General features: G+C 51.8%; 1 protein-coding gene across 1 annotated transcript in view; it reads left to right on the forward strand.

The window, feature by feature from the left end:
• The first annotated feature begins 339 nt into the window (after positions 1–339).
• Positions 340–13,568, forward strand: part of LOC149326905 (uncharacterized) — a 209,541-nt gene continuing 196,312 nt past the window's right edge. Inside the window, exon 1 of the mRNA XM_089564722.1 lies at positions 340–488. Within this exon, the coding sequence (XP_089420848.1) occupies positions 423–488 (66 nt within the window). The 5' untranslated portion in view covers positions 340–422. The remainder of the gene's footprint in view (positions 489–13,568) is intronic.

Below are 13,568 nucleotides of genomic sequence, written 5' to 3' on the forward strand. Positions count from 1 at the left end.
CTCAAAACTCAGGGGGGCACTTTTTTGACCTAAAGTGCGGTCACTGATGTCTGGTTAAGATGTTAAGCTTCGCCTCTGAGTGGAACGCGACAGCGTCTTGCAACGCTGCCAGGGAGTCCACAGAACACCATAACCTTTTCGGTTCTACGCCTCGCTCGTCGGTAAATTGGTTTTTGAGGAAAGGAAAGGAAATGTATCTGTCTCTCATATCTCGGTGGACACCTAAACTTCGCCGGAAGGGAAGGGAGGAGGATGGGAGTAGGATGGGAGTGAGCGAAGACACAGTATTCACTAGACGCACCTTTGTTCATTCCAAACCATCGAGGTGGCATGGCGGGAAGTCTGCTTCTGGCTGCCCTGCTAGACGGACGCAGAAATGGCTCGCTCCGGGCGAGGTGTCGCAACGGCCTTTGTTGGTCAGGATGAATCGGTGTCTGGACCACCTCCTGGTTATCGCTTTCTGCTACCGTCACTGCCGGCTGACGAAGGTATGCGTTTGTGTGTTTTCTTGCACGGTGATACCTCGAAGCGTCCGGCCGCCGCGGTGGCTCAGCGGTTATGGTGCTCGGCTGCTGACCCGAAAGACGCGGGTTCGATCCCGGCCGCGGCGGCTGGAATTTCTTTGGAGGAGAAATTCTAGAGGCCCGTGTACTGTGCGATGTCAGTGCACGTTAAAGAACCCCAGGTGGTCGAAATTTCCGGAGCCCTCCACTACGGCGTCTCTCATAGCCTTAGTCGCTTTGGGACGTTAAACCCCATAAACCAAACCAAACCTCGAAGCGTCCGTATCGAATAGAGGACTTTCGTCAACCATTAGAATATTCCGGCGTCCTTAAGGATGTGAGCGGCATTGGCGCTTACCAGATGAGCCATCTCTGGCTAGTGAGGTTCCGCACCCAGGAGGCGAAGGACACTGTACTTGCGGCCGGGGCCTGAGGGTAAAAGGCGGTTACTGTGCCATTATTGACCCCTGTCGAAAGGAGATCAAGGTGAAGATTCACTGGGTGCCATTTCACATACCCAGTGAGACCATTCGGAAGGCTCTGAGCGAGTTTGGGGAAGTGATGGAAATTCGGCATGAGGAATGGAGTGTTCCAGGATTTGAATCGGTGGAATCGACAACACGTGTCGCACGAATGGTGCTTAAAGAAGGAGTCACGGCGGAGGAGCTACCGCATCTTTTCAAATTCTACGGGGGCTCCGTCCTTGTGGCTGGGCCCGGTAGGGCGCCTGTTTGTCTCCGGTGTCGCAGACGCGGGCATATCCGCCGCGACTGCCAGACGCCGCGCTGCACTAAGTGTCGAGCTTTTGGTCATGTCCTTGAGGACTGCATACGTACGTACGCCAATGTGATAGGGGCGGCCTCAGAGGACTGTGACGATAAAGAGGATATCATGGACATCGAGGAAGCTGAAACGACGGCCTCTGATGACTGTCGAAAGAAGAGTGCGTCTGGGGAACAGGGAAGCGTCCTCGACGCAAACATGGAAACTTCAAGCAAGACGCTGAACGAGCAACGAGCTTTGAGCAACGCGACTGGAACGCAGCCGATGAGTTATCAGGCGTCTGCCATGAACGCCGAAGTGGAGCCAGTCGAGGACGCAAGAGCATCACAAAATGACATCTTCGGTCCGGCTAAGCGTGCCAAGACGGTGTTGCCATCCCCTTCAGAACCTTCCACCGAGGTCAGGTTGCAACGCCTTGAGCGCCAGTGGCTCAGAGCCACCGGGACCAAGGGGAAGTATGTGCCTGAGTGTCGTTCTTCGTCCGCGTCTCCCGTGGCAGCGCAAGGAGCGCTGATTAATCGCCCCTTCTCGGAGGGTAAGGCGTACGCCTGGTAAGGGACCTGTACCTTTTTTGTGCTCAGGATTTTGAGCATGGCTTGTCTTCCGTCAAATTTAAAATTCGGCACTTTAAACGTGCGTGGACTAGCAGCTAGACGTAAGCAATGTCAACTAAAGCGTCTGCTCTATGAGAAAGACCTGGACATTCTTGCAGTACAAGAAACGATGGTAGAGAGTGTGAGCGCGACAGACGCTATGGTTGCGCAGTTTAAGCCGCGATATAACGTGCGTGCTAGTCATGCAGTGGGTACATCAGCGGGTTGTGTTCTGTTAATTAAGAACAGTCTTGGTATCGAGGAACAAGCAGTGGTGTGTTGCACGAGGGGAAGGTTTGTGCTCTGTGATCTGTTGTGCGGGGAGGAATATTTGAGAGTTATCTGTGTGTATGCTCCCACAAAACCCCGTGAACGTCTTTTGTTTTTCCAGGAACTATGTGCGTACCTCGAATGCAATAGACTTGTCATTCTTTTGGGGGATTTCAATTGTGTTCTCAGTGCAGATGACCTATCAGGCTGAACAGTCACCGAAAGCGAAAGTGCTGTTTTCTTGAAAGAAAACATTGAAAAGTATTCACTTCAAGACGTAGCCCAGTTTGCAAAGGGCGGAATGAGGCGTCATTATACACATTTTCAAGGGCGTAGTCATGCTAGGCTAGATAAAGCTTACGTTTCCCTTGAGCTGGCGGCAATTTGCGATAACTACATCGTCGAACCGGTCACGTTTAGCGGTCACTGTTGTGTCATATTCACCATGGGAAGGAACGTGACACCTCAAGCGAAATTCAGCTGGGACTTGTGGAAGCTCAATGCAAAATTACTAAATGACGATACGTTTCTTTTAGAAACAAAGAACGTTTAGAAGTTCGGTTGAATTATGGAAAAAGTTGGGCAGAAAAGTGGGAGGAATTCGAAGTTGATGTCAAAATGAAGACTATTGAAAGGTCCGTAGTAATCAAGCACGCTGAAAAAGCGGAACAGCAGAACCTAAAACAGATGTTGAAAGAAATAATTATAGAGGAAAATAGAGCTCCGGGACTATACACTGACCTTATCAGCGAAGTTAAAGCAAAGCTTGAGGTTACCGATCTGACATTGTTTCGGAGAGCTGCAATTCGTGCACGAACAGATCGCTTGCTGGCAGATGATATGCCCAGTAGCCGAAATTTGACCACAGAAAAAAGATGCGCTAGAAGAAAAGATTCGTAGAAATTGAAAACAAAGGCATTCTGACAGACAATCTCAAGGCGTTAAGGGAGGCTTTCAGTGAGCATTACCGTGATTTGTTCGCTTCCCAATCGGCGGATGTCCAGGCCTTTCAGGATGAATTTTAAGTCTATTACCCCGACTGACCAGTGAAGGCAATGACATCCTGTCTGCCGACTTATCAACAGCGGAACTAGAATACGGTATTGATGAGCTTCACGTGGGGAAATCGCCAGGTCCTGACGGGATAACAGCAGAATTTTATAAGGCGTTCAAACGTGAAACTGCTCTCATTTTACAACGCGTTTATGAAGAGTCATTTAGAATTGGTATTTTACCACCGTCGTTTTCCCGTGCACATACAGTACTTATACCGAAAACTGACAATCCTGCTCAGCTTAAGCAAGTTACTGGTTATCGGCCGATAACGCTTACTAATGTTGATTATAAAATTTTTATGAAAGTATTAGACAAACGTTTACAATCAGTTATGGACATCTTGGTTGGCCCCCACCAGACGTGTGGAATTCAAGGGCGGACCATCTTCACCAATGTTCATGTCACTCGGAGTATACTGGAATGCTGTGACGCTGACTTTAGGCGAGTCGCAATGTTGCAAATTGATTTAGAGAATGCCTTTGACCGTGTATGTCACGACATTCTTTTTAAAATCCTCGAACATGTCTGTGTTGGAGAACTTATTTTAAAAGGGGTTAAAATGGCCTATAGTAACTGTACCATAAATCTGGTTGTTAACCGAGAGCTCACCGACAGAATTGCCGTTAGAGCATCCGTGCGGCAAGGCTGCCCAATGTCAGCGCTACTTTTCGCTCTGTACCTGGAGCCACTTTGCCGAAATGTAATAAATAACAGATGTATTCGCGGTTTCGAACTGGAAGGATGTGAAATTAAAGTATTGGCTTATGCCGATGATGTGGCAGTTTTCTGTAGTGGCCACAGCAGCATAGAACATGCGATGTGGGTTGTTCGTAGGTTTTGTGATGTAACCAATAGCGTTGTTAACCTGGACAAGTGTGCGGGCCTTTGTCATGAGAATTGGGCATCAGCGCCTTTGTTTCATGCAAGTGTAAAATGGTCACATGTTCCTTCCAAATACCTAGGTGCACCTCTTTACAAGTATCGAGATAACGACGACTTTTGGAAGGAGAAAATTCAAGAACTCTCCACGCGTGCACAGAAATGGTCGGGAAAGGAACTGTCTGTATTAACGCGCGCAAACATATGCAATGTATATCTGGTTTCAAAAGTGTGCTATTTGTTGCAGGTCCTTTCATGCTCTAGACTTAGCATTCAAAAGTTTCATCGTCTCTTCGCAGTTTTTGTTTGGCAGTCCTCATGCGAGAGGACTAACCGCGATAATTTATTTCTGCGCTTGAGAAAAAGGGGGTCTTTCCTTGCCACACTTGTACCTGAGACAGGTGGTGTCAAGATTTCTGTTTCTTCGAGATCAACGCGACCCGTTTCTGCGGACGTTTATTCAAGTGAGGCTTTCTTCGGCTTTGCCAAACTATGTTATTTCCAGTGTGGACGGGATGAGATACAGTGCAAGTAGGTTTTTGCAAGAAGTGGTCTTTGCTTTCCGGTTTCTTAATGCGCGCTTCTGTTTGGAATATCATTCTAATGTCACGGGTAAGAAATTGTTAAAAGATTTGCTGGACTCTGTCTTCCCGGAGCCAATCTATCGATCTCTGTATAGTGGAGGCCAAGCAGGAAATGTTTTAAAAAGAGTACGAAAAATGGTGGTGCCAGCGGGTGTGAAGACGTTTTTCTTCAAGTTACACACTGGGATGTTGCCGGTTAAAACATGGATGGAGGAGAAGGGATTGTTTCAACCATGGGGTGCTGACTGCTTGTGTCGCAAACCAGAGTCAATAGAACACGTCTTTATTGATTGCTGGGATGCGCTGCTCTTTTGGGACGTGCTCCAGCGTACAATAAAGAAAGATTTACCCTTGACGCCGTATTGGTTACGATTCCTGGACGTTGAGCCGGATCTTTATAAATATTGTCACGACGAGAGGGGCCGTGGAGATAGGCGTCGGGAAGAACCCAAGACTGGGAGCCTTCTTTTAATTACAGCAGCAGGTTCCAGGACACCGAACAGAACAAGCGCGCCTCGAGAGCCCACCGCCGCTTCGTCGTCGTCTTCGACTCAGCGCGGAGGCCGCGCGGCGCGTTAGGCGCGTGGCATTATTCCCCCCCCCCCCCCCCCCCCCCCCCCCCGCGAAAGCAAACATCGTCTCGATGTGGAATGGGATATGTACAGGGAGAGGAGGAGGAGCCAAGAAAAGAAGAAAAATAGGGGTGAGGTGAACTATACAATGCGCGCTAGATGACATGCGGGGAGAGTCAAGTACACACGTTGGCTAAGGGAAGAAAGGTACGAAACGAAGCGTGAATACAGCGCTCAGTCACGCGCAAAGTACGGTTTTGAGCGCACTACATGCACGATTTCCGGCCGGTGACGCTGAGGGCCGGCGATCACAGTTCCATGGGGGACAACTTCATAGTTGACGCTGTTCAGGCGGCGCAGGACTCTGTACGGGCCAAAATACCTATTTAAAAGCTTTTCGCACAATCCCTTGCGGCGCACGGGTGTCCACACCCACACGTGGTCGCCCGGCTCGTAGTGCACGTCCCTGTGCCGAAGGTTATAGTGTCGGGCATCGGCGGATTGCTGGTCCTTGATGTGCAAGCGGGCCAGCTGACGGGCCTTCTCTGCTTGTTCCACGAAGTGGCCTGCTTCAGGGGGGAGCTCTGCGTCGCCGTACGGCAGCATGGCATCTAGCATCATACGGACCTCTCTGCCATACACGAGACGGAACGGGGTGAACTGGGTGGTTTCCTGCGTCGCAGTATTATATGCGAAGGTGACGTACGGCAAGACCTCATCCCAGGTTTTGTGTTCAACGTCGACGTACATCGAGATCATGTCCGCCAATGTTTTGTTGAGCCGTTCCGTTAGACCATTGGTTTGGGGATGATACGCTGTTGTTGGTCGATGAGCTGTATGGCTAAGCGCTAAGATGTCACGTAGGAGTCGAGCTGTAAACGCCTTGCCTCGGTCAGTAATGATGGCCGATGGGGCGCCGTGTCTAAGCACGATGTTGTGCATAAAGAAGTGGGCAACTTCGGCGGCAGTACCTCGCGCCAGGGCCTTCGGTTCAGCGTATCGGGTCAAGTAGTCTGTGGCGACTACGATCCACTTGTGGCCGGTCGACGAGAGGGGAAATGGCCCCAGAAGGTCCATGCCGACTTTGGCGAATGGTACTTGGGGCGGCTCGATGCACTGAAGCAGTCCAGGAGGCTTGAGCGCGGGTTTTTTCCGCCGCTGGCATTGCCGGCATGTCCGGACATAATGCCTCACACTTGAAGTAAGGTTGGGCCAGTAATAGTTCTGCCGGATTCGGGACAAGGTGCGTGTAACTCCAAGGTGGCCGGAAGTTGGTTCATCATGGCAGGCAAGGAGGACTTCATCCCGTAGATCAGACGGTATGACGAGCAGGTAAGTTGTCGGACTTGAGGCAGAGTTCTTTTATAAGGCACTCCTCTCCGCAGGCAGAACGAAGAAACTCCACGAGCGAGGTATCGTGGTATTTCAGGGCACCCACCTTCGAGATGTTCGATGAGCAGACGGAGCTCGGCGTCGGCACGCTGTCTGGAAACGAGCTCAGACGTGCTGACCTCTCCAAGGAAGCTATCATCGTCGGTGGTGTCTTGTGGAGGAGGCTCGACGGGAGCGCGGGACAAGCTGTCAGCGTCGGTGTGTTTCCGGCCTGACTTGTAGGTGACGGTGAAATCGAATTCCTGCAGGCGTAATGCCCAACGTGCTAGGCGGCCGCAAGGGTCATTTAAATTTTTCAGCCAGCACAGCGAGTGGTGGTCGGTGACGATACAAAACGGTCTGCCATACAGGTATGGGCGGAACTTAGCGGCGGCCCAGACTACCGCTAAACATTCTTTCTCCGTGGTAGAGTAGTTCAACTCAGCGCGTGACAGTGCGCGGCTGGCGTAGGCAATTACTTTGTCGACACCGCTTTGCCGCTGAACTAAAACAGCGCCGATGCCGACGTTGCTCGCATCCGTGTGCACCTCTGTGTCGGCATCTTCGTCGAAATGTGCCAAGATTGGCGATGATTGGAGTCGGCGTCGTAACTCGTCGAAGGCAGCATGCTGTTCGTTGCCCCAGGAAAATGACGTGTCATCACGGGTTAGGAGCGTCAGAGGGCTGGCGAGCTGGGCGAAGTTTCTAATGAAGCGGCGATAATAGGAGCACAGGCCCAGAAAGCGTCGGACTGCTTTTTTGTGCACGGGGACCGGAAAGGAAGCAACGGCAGCAAGCTTCTCTGGGTCAGCTCGGATTCCGTCAGCACTAATGACGTGCCCGAGGAACTTCAATTCGGTGAACCAAAAGTGGCATTTTTCTGGTTTGAGGGAGAGGTTGGCGGATCGAACGGCTTCGAGGACAGTCCTGAGGCGGTGTAGATGTTCCGTGAACGTTGCGGAAAAAATGATGACATCATCAAGATAAACAAGGCAGGTCTGCCACTTCAAACCTGTTAGAACGGTGTCCATCATTCTTTGGAACGTGGCAGGAGCACAGAAGAGCCCGAATGGGAGGACGCGAAATTCATACAGCCCGTCCGGTGTGATGAAGGCGGTTTTCTAACGGTCCCTCTCATCAACTTCTATCTGCCAATAACCACTTCTGAGGTCGACCGAAGAGAAGTACTTGGCTTGACGAAGTCGATCGAGGGAGTCGTCGATACGCGGGAGCGGATAAACGTCTTTCTTGGTCACACTGTTCAGCTTCCTGTAGTCGGCACAGAATCGTCGTGTCCCGTCTTTCTTTTTCGCGAGGACGACAGGAGACGACCACGGACTGCTTGACGGCTGGATGGCGCCGTCTGTGAGCATCTCTTCGACCTGTGTTTGGATAGCATCTCGCTCACGAGGGGACACACGATAGGGCTGCTGATGGATGGGTCGTGCTCCTTCATGCGTGATAATGCGGTGTTTAACTATCGACGTTTGTCGCTGTGCTGTCCCGAGTCCAGTTTGAATTTCCCGCCCGAGCGCCAACTTCATCTGCGAACACTGGACTTCTCTCCTCCCCGCTCTTTCTCTTCCTTCTCCCCGTGCGCCTTCCCTCTCGCCCGCGTGCTTTCTCCCTCTTTACACCTCCCTTCGGAGGTGTCATGTTACGTAACTCGTGACTCTTTCCTTCCTTCTACCGCGCTGCACGACTGCGGCAGCACCGCGTTTTTACAAGTTGTAAATGCCTGGATAAATATTCGATTTTCCTTGTGTTTGCGACCTGTCATCTATCTGAGGAGTGGCCGCAGCCCAAGCGCGTGCCACGGACTCAGAATAGTAAAAACGCGATGAACGTCGAGTCGGTGTCTCGCGCGCTCTTCGAAAGCACCTAGGCTCCGTTGGCTGGCTCCGCTCTTCAGAAGTTCCGTTTTCGCATCGCAGCCACGGACGACATGGCGTCACAGGACCGCAAGTCGCCCGCTGCTCAAGTGAGTCCGGACCAGTCTCATTTTGCATGCTCTGAGAATACAGCAAGCTATGTGCAGTCACGGCATTCGTCGCGCTCAGCTCGTTCGGAGCGTTCGGCCGTCTCGACAACGCCAAGCATGCTGGCCGCCAGAGCAAGAGCGGAGGCCGCCGCGGCGCGAGTACAGGCTTCTCTCAAGAGGAAAGAAGCCGCGGTGAAACTGGAAAAGGCCAGACTGGAAGAACAAGAGAAAAGTGCGGCTGCGGCAATCGAACGCAAGAAAGCCGAGCTAGACACAGAGTTACAAGTCATGCAGTTGGAAAGAGAAGCGGCCGCCGCGGAAGCGCAAGCGGACGTCCTGGAGGCTGCCGTAGATCAGCACGCCGGGGAGCATCACATCTGTCGGACTGTCTCCGAGGCATCCGAAGACCGCGCTCAACGTACCTTTGACTACGTGCTTGACCAGGCTCACGTGCGCATCGGCTCGCGCCAGCAATCGCAGCAGCATGACGGCGGGGAGCACTACGTCTGTCAGAACGCTAATGAAGCACCTGAATAACGCGCTCCATGCACACCAAGCGCTCGCAGCCAAGGCATCACGCAGAACATTGCTCGTCATCCGGGAGATGAAGCTAACGCCCCTGAACTGACCGCCATGGCAAAGTATCTGATTCGGCGCGACCTTGTGAGTACCTCCCTTACGAAGTTTGACGACTGCCCTGTAAACTACCGGTCGTGGAAATCTACGTTCAAGGGAATGACTCAGACTCTCGAAGTCACGGCAAGCGAGGAACTTGACCTTCTCGTGAAATGGCTTGGGACCGAATCGTCAACCTACGCGAAGAGGCTGCGTTCCGTGCACGTCGACAGCCCAGAGGCCGGGTTAAAGGTAGTTTGGGAAAGACTTGAGGAATGCTATGGTCGCCCAGAAATTATAAAAGAGGCCATCTTTCGAAGAATTTCGAACTTCCCCAGACTGACCGACAAAAACACCCAGAAATTGAGAGAGCTGGGAGACCTCCTTCTTGAAGTTGAGGCAGCAAAATGTGACCCTCACCTGACTGAGCTCTCCTATCTCGACACCGCAAGAGGGGTAAACCCCATTGTAGAAAAGCTGCCCCAGCGCTTGCAAGACATGTGGATCGCGAAAGGCTCCAAGTACAAACAGAATCATCAGGTCGCCTTTCCCCCTTTCTCGTTCTTTGCCAGCTTTATCAGGGACCAAGCGAAAACGAGAAACGATCCTAGCTTCAAACTCAGCTCCGCAAGCAGCACCCCTTCAAGGCTCACGAGAGCAGACAGATGGGCAACGGATGGAAGCCCGAGAAGAGCACCCATCTCAGTGCAAATGACCGACGTGGAAGCAAGCACTGACCATCCGCCCTCAAACGCATTAAAGTGGCATGATGCAACCAAGTATTGTCCTCTGCACAGGAAGCCTCACCCCCTCCGGAAGTGTCGCGCATTCAGGGAAAAGCCGCTGGATGAACGAAAATCTTTGCTGAAAAAATTTGGGATATGCTACAGGTGCTGCGCTTCGACAGACCACTTTGCAAGAGACTGCAAACCAGTTCTCAAATGTGATGATTGTGGTAGCGATCGGCATTCCACGCGCTTCATGCTGGAAATGTCAGCCACAGGCCTCCTGTCGCTCAGAACGATGCTGGAGATGCAATTCTAGACAAGGATTTTGCACTTGAGGTGTCATCCAAGTGCACACAGGTCTGCGGTCAAAGCAACTGTGTCAAATCCTGCTCTAAGATCTGCTTGGTGAAAGTCAGTCATCCGACTCAGCCTCACAAGACTGCAGAAATGTATGCCATCTTAGACGACCAGAATAACAGGTTCCTTGCAAGAACAGAGTTCTTCGATATTTTCGGACTCAATGGTCACAGTTCCCCCTACACACTAAAGACATGTGCTGGAACTAAGGAGGCAATAGGAAGAAGAGCGTCTGGCTTTCTCATAGAAGACATACATGGCTCCGTGAAGCTTCCGTTGCCAACGCTTATCGAATGCAACGAAATGCCTAACAACAGGACCGAGATCCCAACACCGGAAGTGGCATTGCATCACCCTCATCTCAGAGCTGTTGCTAAATTCATTCCTTGTTTGGACCCTGAGGCCAAGATTCTACTTCTCCTCGGGAGAGACATCCTCAGAATACACAAGGTTCGACAACAGCGCAACTGACCGGCTGATGCGCCATTTGCTCAGAAACTGGATTTGGGATGGGTCATCGTAGGAAATGTCTGCATAAGTCGAAGTCGCACACCGGACTGTGTCAGCAACCTCAAAACAAACGTCTTCGAAAATGGACGTCCCTCCCTTTTCGAGCCATGTGAGAACCATTTCTTGGTCAAGGAGAAGCTCACTGCCATGCAGCGGTCGACACAATGCTTCCAACCAGCTCAGCACGCTGCTAGGAAACACAGCTATGACGATGAGATCGCTGAAACGCTGTTCCAGACAACGGAGGATGACAACAGACCTTCCCTTTCTGTCGAGGACAGGAAGTTCTTGAAGCTGATGGACGACGAGTTCTCAAAGGACGAATCCAACAGTTGGATAGCGCCTCTCCCCTTTCGTTCTCCAAGGCCATGGCTTCCGAATAACAAGTGCTTGGCCGAGTCACGCCTCACTGCTGTCCAACGGACCTTGAAGAGAAAACCAGAACTGATGGAACAGTTCACGGCCTTCATGGACAAGATGTTCAAAAACGGCCATGCCGAGGAAGCTCCACCAGTTCGAGAAGGAGAAGAGTGTTCGTACCTCCCCATCTTTGGTTTTTGCCACCCACGAAAACCCGGCGAAACACGAGTTGTATTCGACTCCAGTGCACAGTTCAAAGGCGTGTCTTTAAACAGTGTGCTGCTTACCGGTCCAGACTTGATCAACAGCCTGCTCGGAGTGCTCATCCGATTCCGGAAGGAACCCGTGGCCATAACTGTGGACATAAAGCACATGTTCTACTGCTTCCTGGTACGAGACGACCACCGAAATTATCTGAGATTTCTGTGGTTCCGCAACAACAACATCTACAGTGACGTGGTGGAGTATCGAATGAAGGTTCATGTGTTTGGAAATAGTCCTTCACCAGCAGTTGCCAACCTATGGGCTGCGGAGAACAGCACGAGAAGGAGAGGAAGAATTTGGCAGCGACGTCACGCAGTTCATCGAGAGGGATTTCTATGTGGACGATGGGTTGAAGTCTCTTTCTACAGACAAGGAAGCCATCAGCCTGATACGCCGCACACAGCAGATGTTGGCCGCGTCAAACCTCAAGCTCCACAAAATAGCCTCTAACTGCCCTACAGTGTTGGAAGCATTTCCAGAAAAAGACCGTGCCAAGGATTTGAAGGATCTTGACTTGTGCAATGGCACGCCGCCAATCCAACGCAGTCTGGGAGTTTCTTGGAACCTGAAGAAGGATGTCTTCACATTTACGACTCCAATCCAAGAGAAGCCATTCACTCGACGCGGTGTCTTGTCAGTGGTGAATAGCCTGTACGACCCACTTGGGTTTGTTGCTCCAGTCATCGTTCAAGGGAAGTCCCTCCTCCGAGAGCTGCTCGTTGGGACATGCGACTGGGACTGTCCACTTCCTGAAGACAAGAGGGCCGCGTGGGAGACGTGGAAAGACTCCTTGCAAATGCTCGAGCAGCTGGACATACCTCGCACCTATTCCCCTGCCTCACTCACTACCGCACAGCACAAGGAACTGCACATATTCTCCGACGCATCAACCAAGGCTGTGGCTGCTGTGGCTTACCTCAGAGTGACATATCTAGATGGTGCGTGTCATGTTGGGTTCGTCTTAGGAAAGGCTAAGCTAGCATCACATCCGGAACACACCATCCCAAGGCTTGAACTGTGCGGCGCGGTGTTGGCAGTGGAGCTAGCAGAGCTCGTCAGTCGTGAAATTGATATGGAGCTTGATGCTGTAAATTTCTACACTGACAGCAAGGTGGTTCTAGGTTACATACATAATGAGACTCGGAGGTTTTATGTGTATGTCAGTAACAGGGTCGAACGCATCAGGAGCTCTACACGGCCAGAGCAGTGGCCCTACATTCCTTCAGACGTGAACCCTGCGGACCTCGGAACAAGGTCTGTGCCAGCAGGCCAAATGGCAGGATCGGCCTGGCTGACAGGCCCGGAGTTTTTGTATCATCAAGAACACTGCTCGCGGGTATTGAAGGGCAAGTTCGACTTGGTCGATGCTGATTCTGACACGGAGGTGCGGCCCCAGGCAAACGTTCTCGCAACCAGTGTAGACGTGCAAGAACTCGGCAGCAGGCGGTTCGAGCGCTTCTCGAGTTGGATTAAGCTGACTCGCGCAGTTGCAATGCTCGTGCGGCTGGTGAGCAAATTTCGGGGCACCTCTCACAACGTGTCAGACTGCCCGCATAACAGCTCATCTCGACAACTAGGACCTTCTACAGAACACCTAGCCCGAGCGAAGGCAGTCATTATTCTGTCTGTCCAGAAAGAAGCCTTTTCAGAAGAGTTGAAAAGCTTGCAACGAGGAAAGCGACTTCCGAAGTCAAGCCCTCTGTGGAGACTGGACTCATGGGTTGATTCCGGCGGTCTTTTGAGAATTGGTGGCCGACTAGACAGAGCAAACCATTTCGACCAGCTAGAGCGGAAGCCCATCATCTTGCCAGGACGACATCACGTCACCACCCTGATTGTGCGGCATTACCACGAGCTGGTAAAACATCAACGCCGCCATTTCACTGAGGGAGCAGTCAGGGCAGCTGGGTTCTGGATCGTCGGAGCTAAGCGTAGCATCGCCTCATACATACACAGTTGTGTTACGTGTTGCAAGCTCAGAGGAAGGCAGCTGCAGCAGAAGATGGCAGACCTGCCTGCAGAAAGGCTAAGCACCGAGCCGCCTATGTCGGATTAGATGTATTTGGCCCGTGGCAAGTCGCTTCTCGTCGGACCAGAGGCGGTGAGGCCAACAGCAAAAGGTGGGCCGTGCTCTTCACTTGC

The sequence above is a fragment of the Amblyomma mixtum genome, chromosome 10 (assembly GCF_055824585.1).
Source record: "Amblyomma mixtum isolate Tamu chromosome 10, ASM5582458v1, whole genome shotgun sequence".
NCBI lineage: Eukaryota > Metazoa > Arthropoda > Arachnida > Ixodida > Ixodidae > Amblyomma > Amblyomma mixtum.